Raw genomic sequence first — 20,064 nt, 5'->3', positions numbered from 1 at the left:
AACTGCAATTGTACTTATATTTTGAGGATTTAATTAAATATGAAAAATACGTGTAACTGGATTTACTTTTCATATCAATATTTACTTGCCCATGTTGACTGGTAATTACTTAGCATATGTACATCCAATGAGAAAAATAATAGTAATCAACAGCGGCCAATAAAAGTTTCCGGTCGTGTTCTGTGGCGCCCCCTTTTGGTTTATCCCCGCATTGCGTCGCCCTCTCCTTCCTCGAGCAGTAGAGGAGAGGAGCTGGCGAGCTGCAACCTCTATCCTCTTCTCGAGAATGGGCAGCTGCTAGAAGGCAGCTGCGGCTCACTCCCCTTCTCGCCCCAGTGGATCTCGGGAAGACCATGAAGTGTTGTCGGTTGTGGGGAGCCGTGTGCCTCCTCTTACTCAACTCTTCCTTTCGCTTCAGCACGGCCGGACGACACGGTAAGAGGAGCTCCGGCGCACACACGTCACCCCCCACATTCAACACCTTGTTCGTTCAACATCAGCGTTTACGCCTTCCGTCATATTTTGCACTGATGGAGCGCCTTGCCTTTGAACTTTACGTAAACGATTAAATCCCAATGGCCAACATCTCTTATCTGGAATGTGTTCAGCTAATGAAAATGGTTGGCGCCTTCTGACGCGTCCATCTGAGTAATTATCCACTGGCAGACCGCAAGCTGGGAAACATCTCTTAAGCAAAAAAAAGAGAAGAGATGACAATACATTCAAATGCTGTTTGCGAGATGATGAAATATTACGGGACGAGATCACAATGGTTTGTTTGAGCATTCGTCGAACATTTGACTCTAAATTCCACCTAAACAATACTTAGCTCTCCGAGTACCACTAATATGACCAGCATTACAGTTGTGTAGTCGATTCCAGTCATCAAATATCGGACCACCCCCAAGCATGTAAATTGATTGAGGATTAGGTTGGGAATCTTGTTGGTAACGAGTGATCACTGTAATTGGCTGTTGGTTACCAAATCAGCGCACGAGATAAACGCAGACGACGATAGTATACAAAGCAAAAAAAATGGAATTAAAGTGGCAAAGCACAGTTGTCAATCTCCACTCTTCCAGGTCCGCTAACCTGCATGTTTTCCAGGTGTCTCTCTCCAACACACCTGATTGAAATGATTCGCTGGTGAGCAAGCTAAACACAAGCTTGAAAATCAACTTTTGAATGAGGTGTGTTTAAGAGAGTCAATTTAAAATCATGCAGGATACCGGTCCTCGAGGACTGGAGTGTAACACCTGTGGTGTAAAGCAGGGGCCAGAAACCCCGGTCCTCGAGGGCACCTATCCATCCTTTTCTCAGTGTAACCCTCCTCCGCTGCACCTGATTCATATGATCATGATCGTTATGGGGCCCCTGCAGAGCTTCCTGATGAGCTCATCATATGAATCAGGTGCAGCGGAGGAGGGTTAAACTGAAAAATATGCTGGTTAGGTGCCCTCAAGAACAGGAGTTGGTGACCCCTGGTGTAGAGTCATTAAAATGCACAGGCGCGGCCAATGAGTGTTCATTGCAAGCAACCCCCTTGCCAAAATATTCATTCTATCTGATATTACGTATAATCTAAATCAGGGTTTCTCAAACTTTTTGCAGTCAGGGAACCCATTTTGGAAATCAAATCTTCCAAGGAGCCCCATTGCAAATGTTTGCGGAAACAAAACAAACAAAAAAAAACAATTGCACCAAATATAAGTGCCCTTTTTATTCACACCAACGTATTCCATTTGACAACAAATATGGTACATAAACAAATATGTTACTTTTCAGTCATACTGAAGTTTACAAAATAAAAATTGCAAATTTCTGGGTCAATATCCCCTAAACGGGTTGCTGCCAAATATTTAGTGACTAACAAGCTCTTTGATGATTACGTGGGTCTATTTGTTAAATTAGATTTTTAAAAATATATTGATCTGGTTGAGGGGATTGCATCATTGAAGAGTCATGAATACATTCACAATTTAATATAAAACAAAATGAAGTTAACACACATTTTTTATTAACTCATTCAATGCCAGGGACGTATTTTCATTTTTTTCTGAAGCGTCCAGCCATTTAATCGCAGATACTTAAGGATTAAAAACAGTATATGAAGGACATGAATTTCCACATACCGTAAGTACAAAATTGATATTGAGAAGCATTGATTGTCTGGACTCTTAAAAAAATGCGAAAATACGTGCCTGGCATCGAATGAGATAATAACCCAAATTATTTCACAGAACCACCGCTCTAAATGATGGAAATCCACTCATTCTTGAGGTTCAAGACAAAATGATACAGCACAACAAAATTCCATTCTGGACAAGTGCTGTAAGAAAGGATACAGTTCTTATAATACTGTCTATTTAATCACTGACCACTACTCGTAGTGATGTTTGTCTCACGGAATCACTCATCTACTTGGCTCGGATGGCATGAAAGGCCTGACGCGCTGTCGAGATGAGCGTTATGTGGAAAAAAGGCACTTTGGCATTTCGTTGCTCAATATTCTGCGAACCGTTCTTCTCTTCAGGGGCCCTTTTAGTATATCCCTGTAGTATCTCTTGTGTGGACTGAGAGGGTGGGGGTCCGGGGTGTTGCGTTTGAGTCAAGGAGCGATTAACTATTTGGGTGCCTAGCGTTATCAGAACAGGCGGCACGCGGATTCAATCTTTCGTAGCAATCGAGAGCAACACTCCCATCAAACGCTCACACTTAAATGATTACAGTGCTCAATAAGCTTCAAATGAACTCTTTCAGTGCCAAGCGTTATCTGAAAAGGCAACCCCTCCAGCGCGAGCCAATTTTGAGCATTTTGACGCGTCTTTCAAAGCCGACAGAATATTGTATTGTATGACTACGAAGATGTTAATGGTACCATATGGAATATTGGATTCCATTCTTTACCTAGTAAAAAAAAGTACGATTCTACCATATTCCGTTCCACTGTTTGAAAATAGGTCATTCGAGTGACCAAGCTATTTTGGACAAAGTAAGGAGGAAAATGAGCTGTTTTTGTGTGTGTTTTGCACAAGTGACTTTGACAAATATTTTTTAGGAGTGTTAGGGTTAACCCTGAAACAGTTCAACAGTCCTTCCCTTTGATAAAACATGAACAAAAACAGTGAAAATGTGTTTTAAATGGGAAAATAACAGTTTGCGTATACGTCTAACAACATTACAACAGTGTTGGATTGGCATAATATTAAGGGGCGCGTTGGCCACGAGTTTAATCTAGCCATTCGTTTTTTTTATTTAAAAAAAAAAGATAAGAATTCTTGTCACTGGCACACATAGAGAGTACTGTATTTTACATGACGAAAATTCTCGTCCATGCCACTGAAAGAGTTAAGGGAACACTGTGTAAGATTTGACAGTTTTTCATTACGGACAGCAGGAGGTGCTGCATTTACCGTCGTCTCCTGCTTTAACAGACATGGCAGCCTCCGGAGGAGTGCCACCCCCCATGCAATATCATTTCATGATAGCTAGACCTACCATTATATTCAAAACGTACCGTTGGTCATGAAGACCACATTTATTTGCACGTTTTTGAAATGTATATTTATTTAATTTATTTTTTAGTTTATTCCTTTTTAATGAAAAACTGTCTAAATCTTACACAGTGTCCCTTTAACACTGGCGATGAGTGTCATCACTCTTTTCGTAAAAGAAAGAAAATGTAGTTACTGGCAGATAACACGCATTTTACATGACAATAATTCTTGTCGCTGGCAAGAAAAGAGTTAAAAAGGTGTGCGTTTATTATACTTGTAGCCACAGTGTTCTCATTTAGAGTAGATTGTGGCAGCTCCTGTCTTCATGTCCGTGTGATAATTTTGTGCTCCGCTCGATTTCTTCCATAATCACCTGAATCTTGGGAGGAAAGTGATATGTTGCAAATTCTCTGAATAAAGTCATCTGATTGGCCCCTCCCTTCTGGGCAGTCAATACACATTAAACCCAAGGATAAAAGCTTAGTGGAGTCAATCAGGTGTGATTAATGACAAGTGAGGGGTGGCGTCACATCGGCTCTTGTTTACCACCTCACAAGATTCAGAAAGGTCAAGCGGACACACCATTTTACAAAGGTATAATCCAACGGAGCAACAGTTCCTACTCTAGTTCTGTCCTGTTATAAAATTCATTTATTTGGCCTGACCCCCCTTTTTTGTCCTCATTCCGAGTCCGTCCCTTGTTTTCAGGTTGCCTGTTCGAGAAGAAGCTTTGTCCCAGAGATCAGCTGTGCGGCGACGGTGGGTTTCTACGCTCTCGTCATAAGTGCTGCTTTTACAACCTGCCGTCTATAAGTAATCGTTCCCGATATCCCTGAAAGGAGCTTCCGGCTTGCTTCAAACATCGTGACTTGTCTTTACATCTCTGCATGAACCCGCATGAACCTCTGCATGACCTGCTGTATTCCAGGAGATTGACCGAAACAATCATATGTAAACCTCGTATATCGTAAAACCTACAGAGTGTCGTCTGTTTGGAACGCCATTACAAGTGTGTGTCTGTAAAGCACATTGTTTTGTCTATGAGATTCAACAGAGCATAGCCAAGACAGAGAGCAAGAGAATCTAAAGTGGGAGGAAGTGCAATGTGAACAACGTCTCCACCGTCAGCGTTTATCCACCAATTGCAGACTGTGGTAGCTGTTACTATGGTGACGGTGACATCACCTGCCTGACAACTGTGTGCCTCCCCGGTGTGTGTGTTTGTTTTGATCTGAGATAGAGGGAGCAGAGATGCGATGACTCATCGGCGCGCACACAAAGTAATAGCAGCTCTGCTATGAATGTCGATGTGATGTATACTGTATGTCGTGTGCGTGAAGCTCGGCTCTGGCACGGTCACAGCCCGAAGGATTTTTTCACTTCCAGTTTTTATGTGTCATTGTGGACACTTTCCGAAAGTGGGGGCTTCACTTTTTTGGCAATTTGACAAGTATATTTGTTACTTGTCTGTAGGGCTGCACTATTAATCGAATTATAATTGCGATCGCAATATTGGCTGCCACGATTAATTAAGCTGATCCTCTGCGATATTAACATTTAAAAAGCCATGTCAAATCAAGCACTTTGATCCTACCAACAGGGGGCGATGTTTCCCACATGTTTGCATGACAAAAGCATCTGCTTAACGCACCCTAATACTGTGTATTATTTACCAATGTAAAATGGCGTTGACATTCTCACCGGATTCCTAAAATATACAGTGCTAGCTGTCAATTGAGACCCATTTTGAAAAAACAAAATAAAAAATTGGAATAACTTTGGTTTGAAATGACCAAAAATGACTGCTAATTTTGACTGCTAATTGATGAAAATTTGCTTTCTAGTAAATAATTCGCTTGGTTCCAAGTAGGCTTCATTATTTTCCATTGGTTTTCACTCAGCAAGTTGTGTGTGTTGTTCTGTGTGCCAAGTTTTGCCATGTTTTGAGTGAATTTCTTTTAAATATTATTTATTTCTTTTAGTTTATCATTATTATTATTATTTGTTTGTATCAAGCCTTGAAGCCTTGTTTATATACTGCTTATTAAAAAAGGGCAATAAATAGACATGTTTGACCAAACATATTGAGTAATCGTGATTGATAATTGTGATTTCAATATTGACCAAAATAATCGTGATGATTACTTTGTCCATAATCGTGCAGCCCTACTTTCCAGCTATGCTGAAGTTTAGTAAATTAAAAAAAAAATCGTACACCTTCTTATAACAAACCGGGTCAAATTCTTCCAAAAAGTTTGCTGCCAATTATTTAGTCGAAAATAGCATTATCAATTAAAATGCCGCTTAAGCTTTGCTGGATTTGTTTGTTGCCAAATTCCTAAATTATTTCATTTTTTAAAAACATATTAAACTGGTTTAATTGATTGCGTTATTGGAGCGTCACAAATATTTCCACAATTTCACATTAAATACAATTAAACTGACATATATTTTTACAAACTCTTCCAGTGCCCTGGACAAGAATTTTTATCTTAAAATATTTAGGTTGTGTGCCAGTGACAAAAATTCTTATCAACGATGGTTTTTTTTTGTTGTTTTTTTTTAGTAAATGGCAAAATGATAGTAGTGCCCAATGCTTCTCTTAATATTATGCTGATTGAACACTGTTGTAATGTAGCTATATACACACACAAACTGTTATTTTGCCATCAAAAACACATTTTCACTGTTTTTGTTCATGTATTATCGAAGGGAAGGACTGTTGAGATGTTTCAGATGCTACTAAAAAAGATTTTTGTCTCAAATATGTATGGGTTCTCCAAGATAAAACCCTTCATTTGGTGATTTATTTATTTTTTGCTTTGGTTTGAAAAATTCAAGGTTAAAATAAGAGATTACAGTTATGATCGATGTACATCAGCAGTAAACTCAAATCATATCCCAACAAGCAGCAGTTTTGCAGGTAGTGAGCAATTCCTAAAAATGCCTTCAAGCTGTTTATTCCCACTCCCAGATAAACTACATTGTCAAACTAAACAAAACAGAGCCATGCATTCAGAACAATCGCGTGCAATAATTTGCAATATGTATAAACACGGTGCTCTGACTAATATTGCAGTTGTGAATAAGAACAGAAGAAGACAAAGCCAACTATTTTCAGCCATCCATCGAGACTAACATTTTATGTGGCATCGCTTTGTGCTGTTGACTGATATTGACGTCAACTCGCCCACAGGCACGCTCAACTTGCGAACATCACGGCTCACACTTTTGCTGGTTTGCTCACCGGTTTGGCTCATTGAAGAGAAACATGTGCGGGGCTACCACATTAAAAGACTGTGATGGCCAGTTGCATACTGTACAAGGTGTGTCAGAAAAGTTCCAGGATTGGTACCAATAAAGGAAGGCTTTTGTCCTTCCAAGTAATCCCCTTGGAGTCCAACACTCTTTCACAGCCTTCTCTGAAAGAGTCAAATCTGTGTCATCACAAAGGACGACGTGTGGCATGGCCTTTTATACTGTATAATCTACTATATTTCCATGCAGATGGTTTGTTTGGACAGTGTTGGGCTCCCCACCATGATCCAGTGCAATACCTGGTGTCTGTCCCGGCTCTGCATAAGCTCCAGGAGGTTCTTAAAGACCTGATGGCACAAGGTGAGTCTCCACGACAACTTCCACTTTTTGCATAAAAGGCAAAAATCACCCTTAAAACCCGTGTTGGCCAAGCAGGCATGACATGGAGGGACGACGTTACCCAGGCAACAATCGGCCGAGAGCTGAGTCACATTCCCTCAATTAGCTCCTCACAGCTTCACCAGCGCAAACAGTAAGAAAAATCACACCGAGATCCGTAAGGAGACTTCTCAAATCCATGTTTTCTCTCCCCTGCTTCCAGCCTGCTCAGTCAGCGGAGGATTCCGAGACTTGAGGAGGCAGATGATCCACAAATCATACAACAGTACATAGACTTCCTGACACTTGATCCTTCTTTATCCGCCATACATGGGCAGATGCCCCTGTTTGATCCGTACATTTACAGCCAGGTACAGAAATTTCAGTGACTGTCTGATACTGTGGCAAAACGTGTCGCATAGGGAATTTGCAGCAGGATTCGTGCGAGCACATGCACCAAAGCCAAAATGCCTGAAAACAGCCGGCTTAGGTACCAGCACGCTCGCAACCCTTATGAGGATACTTAGTTTCTATAATGGATGGATGGATGGTTGGATCTTTATATTTCATTGATTACTTTTAAAGCACAGACTCTGTCTCTGGCTCCAAGCTACACTACCACATTTTTTGGAACGTCAAGTGTAAACTCTGATTGTTATCATGTTCGGTCAACCATAGGCTTCACTCGAATTCGACATCCGGGCGGCGTTAATATAAATGTAGTCTCCTCGAAACTAAAGCCAAAGGGATGGGAAGGGATCACAACAGTACAGTTATGATATAAGGTTTAATAATTTAAGATTTAAGTAAATATGTGTACTGTAGTAGTTCATAGTAAATTGAAAAGAAGACTATGGAATATGGCCATAACAAGCTCTCACGTCACCTCAAAGGTAAATAAATTCTTTCTATGTTTTTTATTTATGATGTCATTTAATTGTATACATGTATATTATATATAAGTAGCACTCACTATACTATTTTGATACCAAATTGTAATATGTACGCATTTACAATTTTGATGTTTTTACCTGGGGTATTACACGCATTTGCTATTTAACATAGGTTTGGATTGCCCGCCATACGGCGAGTTCGTGTTACGATCCCAACCGCGGAACCGATTAATCTCATAAACCAGGGGCCCACAGTATTTGCCATACTCTAGTCTTAAGTTCTCCTTCAGCTCTTATTCATTGTTTGTCTACAAAGGTGGTACATGAATACATTTCTTCTTCCTGTTATGCTCTTCAGGATGCAGCTGATCGATCCCTCAACTCCTTGGAAGAGAATCCAACCTCTTCATTCCTCCACTACTCCCCTCCCCGTTCCAGATCAAGAGGAAAGGCTCTTGACAGAGACAAGCAACTTCTGCAGAACTTGGTGTCCTATTACCTCCCCTCTACATCCTCCTACCGTCCTTCCTCCTCCTCCTCCTCTACCCAGGCTGCTTCCCGCCACAGGGGGGCAACTGCTGAATCTTTGGGATTAGCATCTTCCTTCCCAGAGCTTGATTTCCCGCTGGATTATAACCAAGACTATGTATCCCAAATGAAAGATCTTAGCAAGCATTCACTGAGCAAGGTCGCACCAAAGTATGACGCCCTGGCAACACTAGACGGTGAGAAAAGTCCAATGGATATGTACTTTTTCCAGATAATGCTATGCGATTCAAAACATCAACAGCGGAAGATGGAGAAACCTAAAGAATTACGAGAAATGATAGAATTAGATTAGGGCTTCCCAAACTCTTTAGGCTTGTGTGTGGGATCCAGAGGTTTGCACCATGGGCGGGCGGGCGGGCGGGGGGGGCTATTGTTTGTTTCCCAATAATCAGTGATGCAAATACAGCTCAGCTCCAAAATATAATAAATTCTTATCTCTTTGCAGTGGTATCACCAAACAATGGGTAGTGATATCACAGTTTAGTAAACACCCCACAAATGAAAATACCGGTCACTCCCATGTTCAGATTCGTTCAACTGCCGTAAGAGACAAAGTCTAACTCGCTCAGCGTACTCAGGCTTGCTGCACTCATCGCTTCTACGTAAAATAAACCAGGCAGGATAGACACATTTACCGGGAAGTAACTACAGCACAAAATATGTTTAGTTTTAGCTTGTTGACCCAGAATTGCAATGACACATATGAACAATGCGCTGCTTGTCAATTCATTGTGTTATTGTAAAACAGCCAAACGTTCTGAGGAAGCAAGCTGATGCTTCAAAATAAATTCCAAGATAACAAGTCATGTATGAAACCAACAGCCTTTGGTTCCTCCCGGAAGTAAAGTTGTGACAACAGTTTACTACTTGATAATCTTTAACATTTAAAAATCCCACACTACATGTCACAAAGCACTTTGTCATCCTACCACCAGGGGGCAATGTTTCCCACATGTTTGCATGACAAAATCTCATCCTAATATATTGACCAGTGTGAAATGGCGTTGAATTTCTCACCTGATTTCTAATATATTCAGTAAAATTCCCTGGTTCAAATTTTGCTGTCGCCACTGTCCCCATTTTTGCCTTCCATATCAAGCAAGCCCAAATTCATCAATCTGTCCAAATTTCAACTGCAATTGACTTGTCTTTCATTTTGTGCCACTTTTAAAAGAGTTTGTGCTCACTGTTCAGGTATCCGCAGTTTTAAACCAAGCTTATTTTGACAAATGAAGGAATTGAAAGTAAAAAGTCATCCCAAGAAATGATATTCAAGTAAAGTATAAATCCCTTAAAAAGTCTACAACTGGAAATAACACTATTTATACTGGAACACAGTGAAGGGTAAAGTGATATGTATAGGTGATCATTTAATTGTTTTGCAGCACGCTCTGTGCAGCGTCTGAATCAGCTGTTGGGCCACTATGGCCTGAATATCCAAGATTTGTCACCCGAGCAGAGAGAAAAACTGCCAGCTTTGCTCAAGCAGCTGCAACTCGAGAGCTCTTTCAGCCATATAGCAACAAAAGGTCTCACTCTCCCGCTCTTCACATTTCAATGCAATTTGTCATACTGACGCACCATCACATTCGACAAAATATATTTGTAATCTGTTTTTACGTATACAGATTGCGTACATTACAGCAAAGCATTGTTAATCTTCTGTTTGTTTTCCAGAAAACTCTGGAAACAATGTTGGCACAGGAAAGAAGGTGAGATGGCCTATATTTCACCCAAATCTTGAAATGAATATGTCTCTAACGCGATTACGGAGCCTCATTTTGAAACTGATTGCTTATGTTTTTTCTTTCAAATTTGACAGCCTTGTGAACACGCTTCTGTTTGGTGTCTCAGATTTACAAGACATTTATTTTCATTTTGCAGGGGATTTCATTTTACAAGCTCAGATTTTCACATTGTACAGTTAATTGTGAATGTGACCGTTTTTTTTTTTTGTTTGTTTTTTTTCTTAGATTACAGAGGATTACATGGAGCACAAAATGGTTGCCACTGATGGTCAGCCAATCATAAAGTCCCGCAAACCAGTGGAGGTCCAAAAGGATACACGCTTTGCAGTGGCAGGCAAACTGGGAAAGAACAAACCTGAAGAGTATGACAACATTGTCACCAACCAATTTTTTTAATGCAAACAAAGCACTGTATTTTTTTTTTTAAACAAATGCTCTTTTCTGCCCTTCTGTCAGTGCACCGGACCAAGCGACAACCTATGTGACCGACCAAACCTTAATGAACCTTTCAGAGAAAGAAGGTTAACTTAATTTAGCGTGATACTTTTGGATATTTCTCATATTTCTGTATTCATAAATAATAAGTCAGTTGTATGGTCACAAATTTTTTGTAAGCTTGCACATTATCAATTGCAGGTAAGAATACGCTGGAGCCAGTGACAAGCCTGAAGGTTTTGCAGAACAACGACCCCAAAAAGGTGACAACAAGACACAAATATACTGATGATAAAGTGAATGATACATCACTAGGGAATGAGACGGAAAGCTAGGTAACGAATAGAGAGTGATTATTTATTCATCCCGTGTGTGAAATGACACTGACGTAGACTTAGATATGGACTCTTAATAATAGGAACTCTTAGACAAAGGGGAATGAATAATGGACACAAATATTGGAGGAAATGAACATTCTAACACAACTACAATCCCACTTGTAAGAAGGTGTGCACTTGCACACTTGTGCAAGTACATCACTCACTCACTCTGGTCGTACTCTTCATTTTATAGGCAGAGGTGGCAAATCCAGGTCCAGAAAATAACAAGCATATTGAAGAGAAGAACCTGTGCCTTAAGACAAACTGGGAAAAGTTCTTAGTTTCTGAACCTGGGTTTGCTGCCTGCAGTTATAGGTCACATTAGCGGTGGAAAGTCTGTCAAGTTATTTATTTTAGTGCAGTAAAACTACAACCATGATCTTTTACATCCATTTGCAGGTGATAACTGTAGGTCTTAAAAGTCGATTTTTGTTTCAAAAATGGAATTTGTGCCACCAGTGTTACGTCCTACTTGATTCATTCAGTGACAAACTGAAAACACATATATTATCTATGGATTCACGCTTTATGAACTTGATGGAGGTACCATACAGCAGGAAAATAACAACGTGGTGGTTAACATGCCTGCTTCGCAGTCAGTGGATCCGGGTTCAAATCTCTCTCTTTCTCTCGCTAACTGGGGGCCCAATGAATGAAAGTAGCTGGCCATCAGTAAGAGGTGTACTCTGCCTGTCTCGTTTGCTATCAAATTAACTGCACATGAAAACAGGCAGTAATGAATTAAAAGTCCAATACGTAGCTTTCAATACTAGAGATATTTTGCTGCGACATTCCTGTCAGTTAAATTTTCTACTTTTTATCTTTGGAATGAATGTGAATGGAGTTAATGAGGTGGTTATGAAATAGGATCATCCAGACCCTCACTCTACGTCAGAAAGTGGTGGTAATGTGCCCCAAAAAAGAAAAAGAAAACAGTTGGTAGATAGAGCAATCGCTACAAAGATTCATGTGTGTTTGTGTGTTTTGTTTTGTTTTTTTAAATCATAGCAAGTGAAGAATGATGGCACAGTGCCAGCCCTGGCTACCAGAGTCCAGCCTGGGTCTAGCTGGGTTTCCTCTACCCTGGTGGCTTTCGCTTGCATTGGTGGCATCCTGCTGGCGGCTCTAAGCGCCACTTGCCTGCGTCACCATGCCCACCAACTAGCAGCCAAGAAGTTGGGCCTGGGAGCTGAGGGTGGTAGCTTCAGCCATCAGGAGTACCAGGTGAGAAGGCCCAGGTCTTACTAAAAAATGTGTTTTAGAGATCATTTCTTGTGATTTTGAATGTTTTCCTCTGTTCTGAGTTTTTACCTTGTACATTACATTGCAGTATGATATTATGCATTGTCAGTTTGAAGTATTAAATTTAAAAAAAAAATCATCAAGGATAAAAGAGTGTAAATGGTGAACCAGGTTAACAACATGAGACATGCATAACTGGCTCACCAGGACCTGTGTCGCCAGCATATGGCGTCCAAAGGTGCCTTCGGACGCCTGGAAGCCGCCGCCCTGGGCGCGGTGGGGGGCCCTAGCGGCGGAGGAGCAGCTGGTGTTGGGAGAGGAGCAGGAGCAATAGGGGGCGCTGATTCCAGAGTGAGCAGCGTGTCTTCCCAGTTCAGCGAGGGAGCCCAGCCCAGTCCCAGCTCCCACAGCAGCACGCCATCATGGTGCGAGGAGCCAGCACAGGCCAACATGGACATTTCTACTGGACACATGATTTTGGTAAGCTTTGAAAGAGCTTGTTTCTGTATGGAGAGATCAGTGTTGCGTTCAATAATTACCTCGTAATATATCCCACATTACACTATCTGATGAAATAGTTAGCGATATTGGGCTTAGGGGAAAAATTTCATGCAAACTCCATGCAGGAAGGCCACAGCCAGATCCGAATCACAACAGCATCATTTTTAGGCGGGCATGCTTGCTTTTCTGCCACCGTGCAGCGCCTTTAAAACTCATTTATATATTATTACACTTAAACAGGGTTACGGTTGTTACAAATGCCTGCAATATCTCAATACTTTAAAAAGCAACGACAATGTGTAATTGGTATTAAGCAAGAAAGATGAATTCAACACACATTGAGTCATTCATGTTTACCAGTACCAAATTGATGTGGTGGGTCTGATCTGCCCTCCATTAAGCCTTGATTTTTTTATTTGTATTTTTTTTAAACATTTGCTTTACCAGGGGTGGGCGACTTACATTTTTTTTGCTGGTCCGACATTCGTCATTTGTCAGAGCCCCGCCCCCTTTCTGTCATCGTTGGTCCGTCATTTTTTCAAGCCATATGAAATCATCTGTCCGGCGGTGAATTTTTGCCCAAACTTCCGCCACCCGCTAGAGGGCGATATTTGACAATTTTCTTTCTGGTCTGTCATTCGTCAGGTGCTGATCTAAATCTGTCTGCCCTCAAACTAATTCTTTTTTCTGTTGTAGTACTCAAACTTAAAATGAACACCGTGTCTGTGGTTCTACAGTTACGCCGCAATTGAAACACAACACAGAAATAAAAGTGTAACACAAAAACGAAGCCAGCTAAGGAACCTTAGGCTATTATACACCATCATGTTGAATGCAGGGGGCGAGATCGTAATTGGCAATCATGTCCACTGGTTGGCATTCTCATGCTTTACATGACTCAGAAATCGTGGATGTCGGTTCTCATTTATAACTTCCTGAATTGTGTTTTTGTGAATTGTGAATTACGTGGGTCTGTTCGACAAATTTCAAAATGATTACATTTAAAAAAATATTCTGGTTGAATTGATTGCTTTATTGAAGAGTCGAGAATACATTCACAATTTAATATAAAAAAAAATGCAATCAACACAAATAACGCAAATTATTTCACGGACCCCCTGCAGTCAAGCCACGAACCCCCAGGGGTTCGGGACCTCGCTTTGAAAACCACGCCGTTAAGTGACAGATATAAAGTAATGGATCATTAAGTGAATTGATTTCACAAGAAATAAAGAAAGTCCAAATAAAGTTGTCTTATAAGGGTTTTTAAATTTATCCTGAAATGTCCCCATTCCAACTTTTTATAGTAGTGTACGTGAAAGACGCTAATTGTTGTCATTTCATTCATTAAAAAGGCATACATGGAGGATCACCTGAAGAACAAAGACCGCCTGTTGAAGGAGTGGGAGGCTCTGTGCTCCTACCAGGCGGAGCCCAACAGCGTTGCTGCGGCCCAGAGTGAGACCAACACCAAGAAGAACCGCTTTCACCACTCACTGCCCTGTGAGTCCCCACTGCAGCCTTCAACTGTCACACTGCTTCATGCAGCATATCACAAATGCTTGATGTGTTGCTTCTCCTAGACGATCATGCCAGGGTAAAGCTTAAACCAGAGATCAACCCTTCTCGGTCCGACTACATCAACGCCAGCACCATAGTGAGGAGAGCACCTGCTTTGAGTATACTACTTATAAAAATGAGCCATATTGTCATTTCGGGTGACATTTCAGGGCGAATGAAAAATCGCTCCTGACCAGGTAAAAAGGAAGTTGACTGCTTTAACTTTTGAACGTACAGTATATGTCGAACTGTACAAAATTGACCATATTTCCAATTTTGAATGGCAGTAAATGAGCCCGACATGGACTGAATTGGACACCTATAGGGCGTACGTCTTGACCCCCGGTTTGCAAACATTAAGAAGGGACGTCAGCGCGGCATATTGAAAGTCGTCATGTTTTGACAATCTATGCAGTATTTTAGCCTCCGTGGGTTTTTTTTGTATGCTTTTCCTTTGATTCCACACATCAAAAACATCAAAAAGCCTGAGTTGGGTCCAAATTTACCCCGGGGGTTAAAAACTTTAGAGAAGATCAAATTAAGTTCACCTCTAATGCTTCGAATGCATTTTAGGTTCATCCTGAAGTGTTGCAATTGTTCCGTTGAAACTCAGGTCATCCTCTCCCTCCCTCATTTTAGATTGACCATGACCCTCGGATGCCGGCCTATATCGCCACCCAAGGCCCCCTGTCCCATACCATCTCCGACTTCTGGCAGGTGAGTGACACAGTTGGCGTGCATTTGATAAAAAGTTATTTTCATTATCGATCACCGAAATACAGCTCAACATTGTATGCCAAGATAATAAGCAACAGGCTAATTTTAGCAAAGTGAGGAGTAGAAATAGCAGATACAATTTTTCAAATGTAAAGTTCAAAATGTCAAAAAAAACAATACCCACGGACTGTTCTCCATAAAGTCTACATAAGTACAGTAACAAAGTACTTTGCCCGACCACTGTGTGCATGTGATGTGTCGGTGTGCAGATGGTATGGGAGAACGGCTGCACGGTGATTGTGATGATGACTGCTCTGGTGGAGGAAGGAGAGAAACAATGTGACCGCTACTGGCCAGATGAGGGCTCCTCGCTCTACCATATCTATGAGGTTTGCTCAGCCCTTACATACGTTATTTGGTGAAATTGTTCTCTCACTGTCCCTCAGTGTAAAAGTGCTGCCTCGCCTCCGTTGCTTGAGTAAACGTAAGAAACACTTAAACTTACACTTAAATACAGTAATAACGTCTTTCTAATGCTGTCTGCAGGTGAACCTGGTATCCGAGCACATCTGGTGCAACGACTTCCTGGTGCGAAGTTTCTACCTGAAGAACGTCCAGACGCAGGAGACCCGGACCCTGACTCAGTTTCACTTCCTCAGTTGGCCGGCTCATGGGATCCCTACCTCTACACGCCCTCTACTGGATTTCCGCAGGTACTACCCCAGCAAGACCCAAATGGTCTGACATTGAGTCAACAAGGAAACATTTGTCCCATACTCCACCATTCATCACAGTGGTTTATTGTTGAACATATCTGTCTGTGTCATTCTTGTGGTTTGCAGCTAGTAGTATGAGTCCAGTTGCATAGTCACAAAAATGATCGTGGACTGATAAGACTGCAGCAAAAGGCCCATCAGTCAAATGTCAACCTTTTTCGGCTTTGACCTTGCGTATTGTCACAATGGACAACAATTTTCCCACTTGTCTTCCTTCAGGAAGGTGAATAAATGCTACAGAGGACGCTCGTGCCCAATCATCATCCATTGCAGGTGGGATATGCTTTTCATTTCAGTAACTTCTTATTTTACCATTATTTTCGTTTTTTTGTGCTTGTTCTTGAAGCAGTGATTCCCGACCTATAACACTATCAACACTATCCAACAAAATTTGACAGCATAGCCCTAACAATACTCAGAAATTGAATTCCTCGGTTTGGAATATCCAGGCAAATTGTACCATCTGGCATCTAAAATGCAATAATTCTACCAGTCACGACATGTAGATGACGGTGGATCAATGGCTTGGTTAGTTTTTACACTAAATGCAACAAAAAACAAAGTACCACAATCATGACAAACATTTGAATGCAGTAACACAGTATAAGTGTTGTCAAAAAAGAAAACAGAGGTTTTACTCCCACAGTGTTTGTTTGATATTCTTTTCAGCCTCTGTAACTGGCACCTGTGGTGACCTGTGTACCACACTTTCAAAGTCACTGCAGTAAATAAACAAAGATAAATTGTTTTTCATGAATAAGTCACCTTCATTTTCAGGCTTTGAAAGTGAAATTGTATTCAGTAATTCTTCACAATACACCTTATATTCTCTAATAAAACACTGATGTGCCCTAACATAGACATTGCTTTAATATCATGAAAACATACAGTTGTATTGTGAGGAAAGTGATCGGCATGATGTATTATTTAAGTTGGATGGATCTGGGTAAAGGAAATGTCTGCTAGCTCCTTGAGCCCTCCAGAAGTGACATCAACTGATTTCACCAAGAATTTTGGCGAAAGACTTTTCATAAAGTACAGGATAAAAAGAGCGAGCAATCATCCTGAACAAAAGCAAAAAACTACAATTCCCATGTATAAGACAGTGTTCAAAATAATAGCAGCTCCTCATAGTTAAATCATTGTTTTTGTTCAAATTTCAACTTCTACATTATAATGAAATTTCTGTAGGGTATGGTAAAGGTATCGCAAACCAACAGATCCAACAGGCCTTCCATGCATGATTCTGTGAAACTGAATGATTAATTGAAAGGAGCGTGGTCAAAGAAATTGCAGTGTTGGGTTCATTTAGGGAGGATATTGACTCGGTGAATGAAAAAGATGTTTCAGCAAGTGGTCTTTATTTAAGGCAGCCAACATTGCATATGCTGCTTGAGCTGTTGTCCTGAAAAACCAAGTAAAACGGGTCGTTCAAGACACCGATCACGGCTCAGCCAATGATCATCATCATGAATACCGTTACAACAGGGAGACATCTATGTGAAGCCAATCTACCAGGAAGAAGCCCCTGCATGCCGAAGCAGTTACAATTTGCCAAAGAACACATTGACTACCCTGACAAAGACATTGTGGACTGATGAAATTAAGATTGTTGTTTTTGGGGTCGATGGGTCACAGACAGGTTGTCAGATCCCCTGCAAACACAGAATTTAAGCCCCAGGACCCAGTGAAGACCACTGAGAATGGTGGTGGAAGCATCATGATTTGGGGATGTTTTTGGACTACAATGTCGGTACTATTCACCGCATACTAGGGATCGTGGGGCAGTTTGAGCACATCAGGAGACTGGAAGATGGCATGTTGCCAATGCTGAAGAGATGGATGATTCAGCAAGACAATGATCCCACACACACCCTGCAAGTGAGCAAAATCACCATTCAAGGCAAACAGCATTCATCTAATGGAGTGGCCAGCACAATCCCCAGACCTTAATCTCATTTAAAAAAAACTGAAATTGTGGGACATAGTACAATCAACCAGGGCTGCTATTGACCGTTGCCAGAAGTTGGTCAAGTCCATGCAACCCAGATGCAAAGTTATTACTTCGAACACAACTGTTCATTTGAGGATGTGAACAAGGTGTAAATGAAAGACGTTAAAGGCTGTGATTGACAGTTTTCTTGTTTTCTCATTCTCTCCATAGTAATGGAACAGGTCGGACTGGTACCTACATACTGATCGACATGGTTCTAAATCGCATGGCTAAAGGTGAACTTTGAAATTTAAAAGCCTACTCCTCACCAAAATTGACAAGAGTGAGATTTATGTTTTTTTTGGGGGGTTGCTTTTGTTCAGGAGTGAAGGAAATAGACATCGCTGCGACACTAGAGCATATTCGCGACCAGAGGCCCGGGATGGTTCGCACTAAGGTAAACATTTCTGTACAAGATATACTTTGCAAAAATAATAACAAAAAAAGATTTGTATAGCTAGCTAGCTTGACTTCCTCTTTTCAGGACCAGTTTGAATTTGCCCTGACTGCTGTGGCCGAGGAAGTGAATGCTATTCTTAAAGCTTTGCCTCAGTAAAGCTGTACCAAACGTCTGTCCGGGGACATCGAAGCATCTTTTCTCTCTTGACTGCCTTTTGCCTTGAAAGTGACCAGCGATTTCACACCATGAAAACAAGAGTCTGTAAACATAACCTTTGGGAAGGATTTGTACAGGCAATCAGCCATAGCTTATGTTCAACTGTGTGTGGCATAATACTAAATATGCCACATATTGCCACAAACCGGCATGAATATCTCAGAAAAAAAAAAAAAAAAAAAACATTTACATGTTTAAGATACCATTTCGGTTCCTGCTACTTGCTCATGTAACGCCCCCAAACCATTTAGAAGTTTTTCGTTGCACCACTAGTTAAAATTCAGGCATCACCTCTACCTGCACAAATCCAGCCTGACGATGCTGTAATGATTTTCTTGTTGGAGCCTCTAGCAGGATCCTTTAAGCTTGTGCTGATGTAGTGGTCTGTTGTAAATTGTGCAGCTTAATACAGTACATCAGGTTTATGTCTCAGAAAGTACATGTTGTACTAAGGAAAAGCCTCACAGTCATTCAATTTACTAATCGGTAAAGTATAAAAAAAGAAGAAGGGTTGACTGGTTTATGATTATTAATGATATTCTACTTGAAGTAAATTTCCTACCCATGACAACTGCAGAAAACCTGTCCTTTGTTGTGTGCCATTGAACTAGTTGTATTGTTGTATACCTCACGCAATTTAGAAAATGACAAAAAAAAAATCTTCACAGAGAAAATATTTTATAACTGGGAAATCATAAATAAATATTTTCGTGTTTAAGTGCTGCAATCAATTGGTTTGTCTTTCTCTATCCTTCAAAAAGGCGGAGTTATGGCTGCGCTATATGTGGGTGATTTGTGGCTATTTGTGACTTTTCAGTGTGAAAACATTTGTGTAGATTAAAAAAAATCATAATATAAATTCATAATTACATTCATAATAACATATTATTACATTTAAAGCACCATATATATATATATATATATATATATATATATATATATATATATATATATATATATATATATATATATATATATATATATATATATATATATATATATATATATATATATATATATATATATATATATATATATATATATATATATATAACCATAATAGAGTCGATGTATGAGGTAAGTCCTAAATCATACTGGGGGAAAAAAAATAAATAGAAAGTTGACAATCGTCTCACTCTGTTCACCTGAATAGTCGCTCCTCATATTCAGAACGTGAATTTGATTATTTTCTTCTTTAATTAGACGACAAAACTACCTCAGGCTATGAAGTGCGGAATGCAAGTGTGGGGACATGACGAATTATATATTAAAAAAAAAAGAAACCTTAGTTCCATTGATGAATGTTTGGATGAAGAGAGGCTTTCATCAAATGTAACCAAATCTGTAATTGAAGTACATTTCTATTTGGTAACATTTAATTTGCAGCTATGTCACTTCTGATCTGAACGTTTTCTTAGCAAACGTAATTTAAGGCACAAACTCAAAAATGTTTTCACAGTGAGGATTCTATTTACTATCAATAAAAAAATTACAGTCGTTACATGAAAACGGAACATTAAA

The 20,064-nt window shown here is 40.3% G+C and overlaps 1 protein-coding gene across 2 annotated transcripts; it reads left to right on the top strand.

The window, feature by feature from the left end:
* The first annotated feature begins 205 nt into the window (after nucleotides 1-205).
* Nucleotides 206-19,270, top strand: LOC148426989 (receptor-type tyrosine-protein phosphatase-like N). Of its 2 annotated transcripts, none has more exons than XM_088407934.1 (22): nucleotides 206-435; nucleotides 4,206-4,256; nucleotides 7,005-7,115; nucleotides 7,191-7,287; nucleotides 7,357-7,504; nucleotides 8,385-8,751; nucleotides 9,961-10,104; nucleotides 10,253-10,287; nucleotides 10,549-10,685; nucleotides 10,780-10,844; nucleotides 10,960-11,021; nucleotides 12,147-12,362; nucleotides 12,603-12,860; nucleotides 14,237-14,384; nucleotides 14,465-14,538; nucleotides 15,081-15,158; nucleotides 15,428-15,547; nucleotides 15,705-15,871; nucleotides 16,154-16,207; nucleotides 18,099-18,163; nucleotides 18,251-18,324; nucleotides 18,412-19,270. In XM_088407934.1, exons 1-22 carry the CDS (start codon nucleotides 354-356, stop codon nucleotides 18,481-18,483), a joined length of 2,625 nt encoding a protein of 874 aa, XP_088264060.1. In that variant the 5' UTR covers nucleotides 206-353; the 3' UTR covers nucleotides 18,484-19,270. The 2 variants fall into 2 exon arrangements, with proteins under 2 accessions (XP_088264060.1, XP_088264059.1); XM_088407933.1 differs by having other exon boundaries at nucleotides 12,588-12,860.
* Nucleotides 19,271-20,064: the final 794 nt, after the last annotated feature.

The sequence above is a fragment of the Hippichthys cyanospilos genome, chromosome 2 (assembly GCF_059441005.1).
Source record: "Hippichthys cyanospilos isolate Australia breed blue-spotted pipefish chromosome 2, RoL_Hcya_1.0, whole genome shotgun sequence".
NCBI lineage: Eukaryota > Metazoa > Chordata > Actinopteri > Syngnathiformes > Syngnathidae > Hippichthys > Hippichthys cyanospilos.
This window is presented reverse-complemented; position numbering and strand designations above follow the sequence as displayed.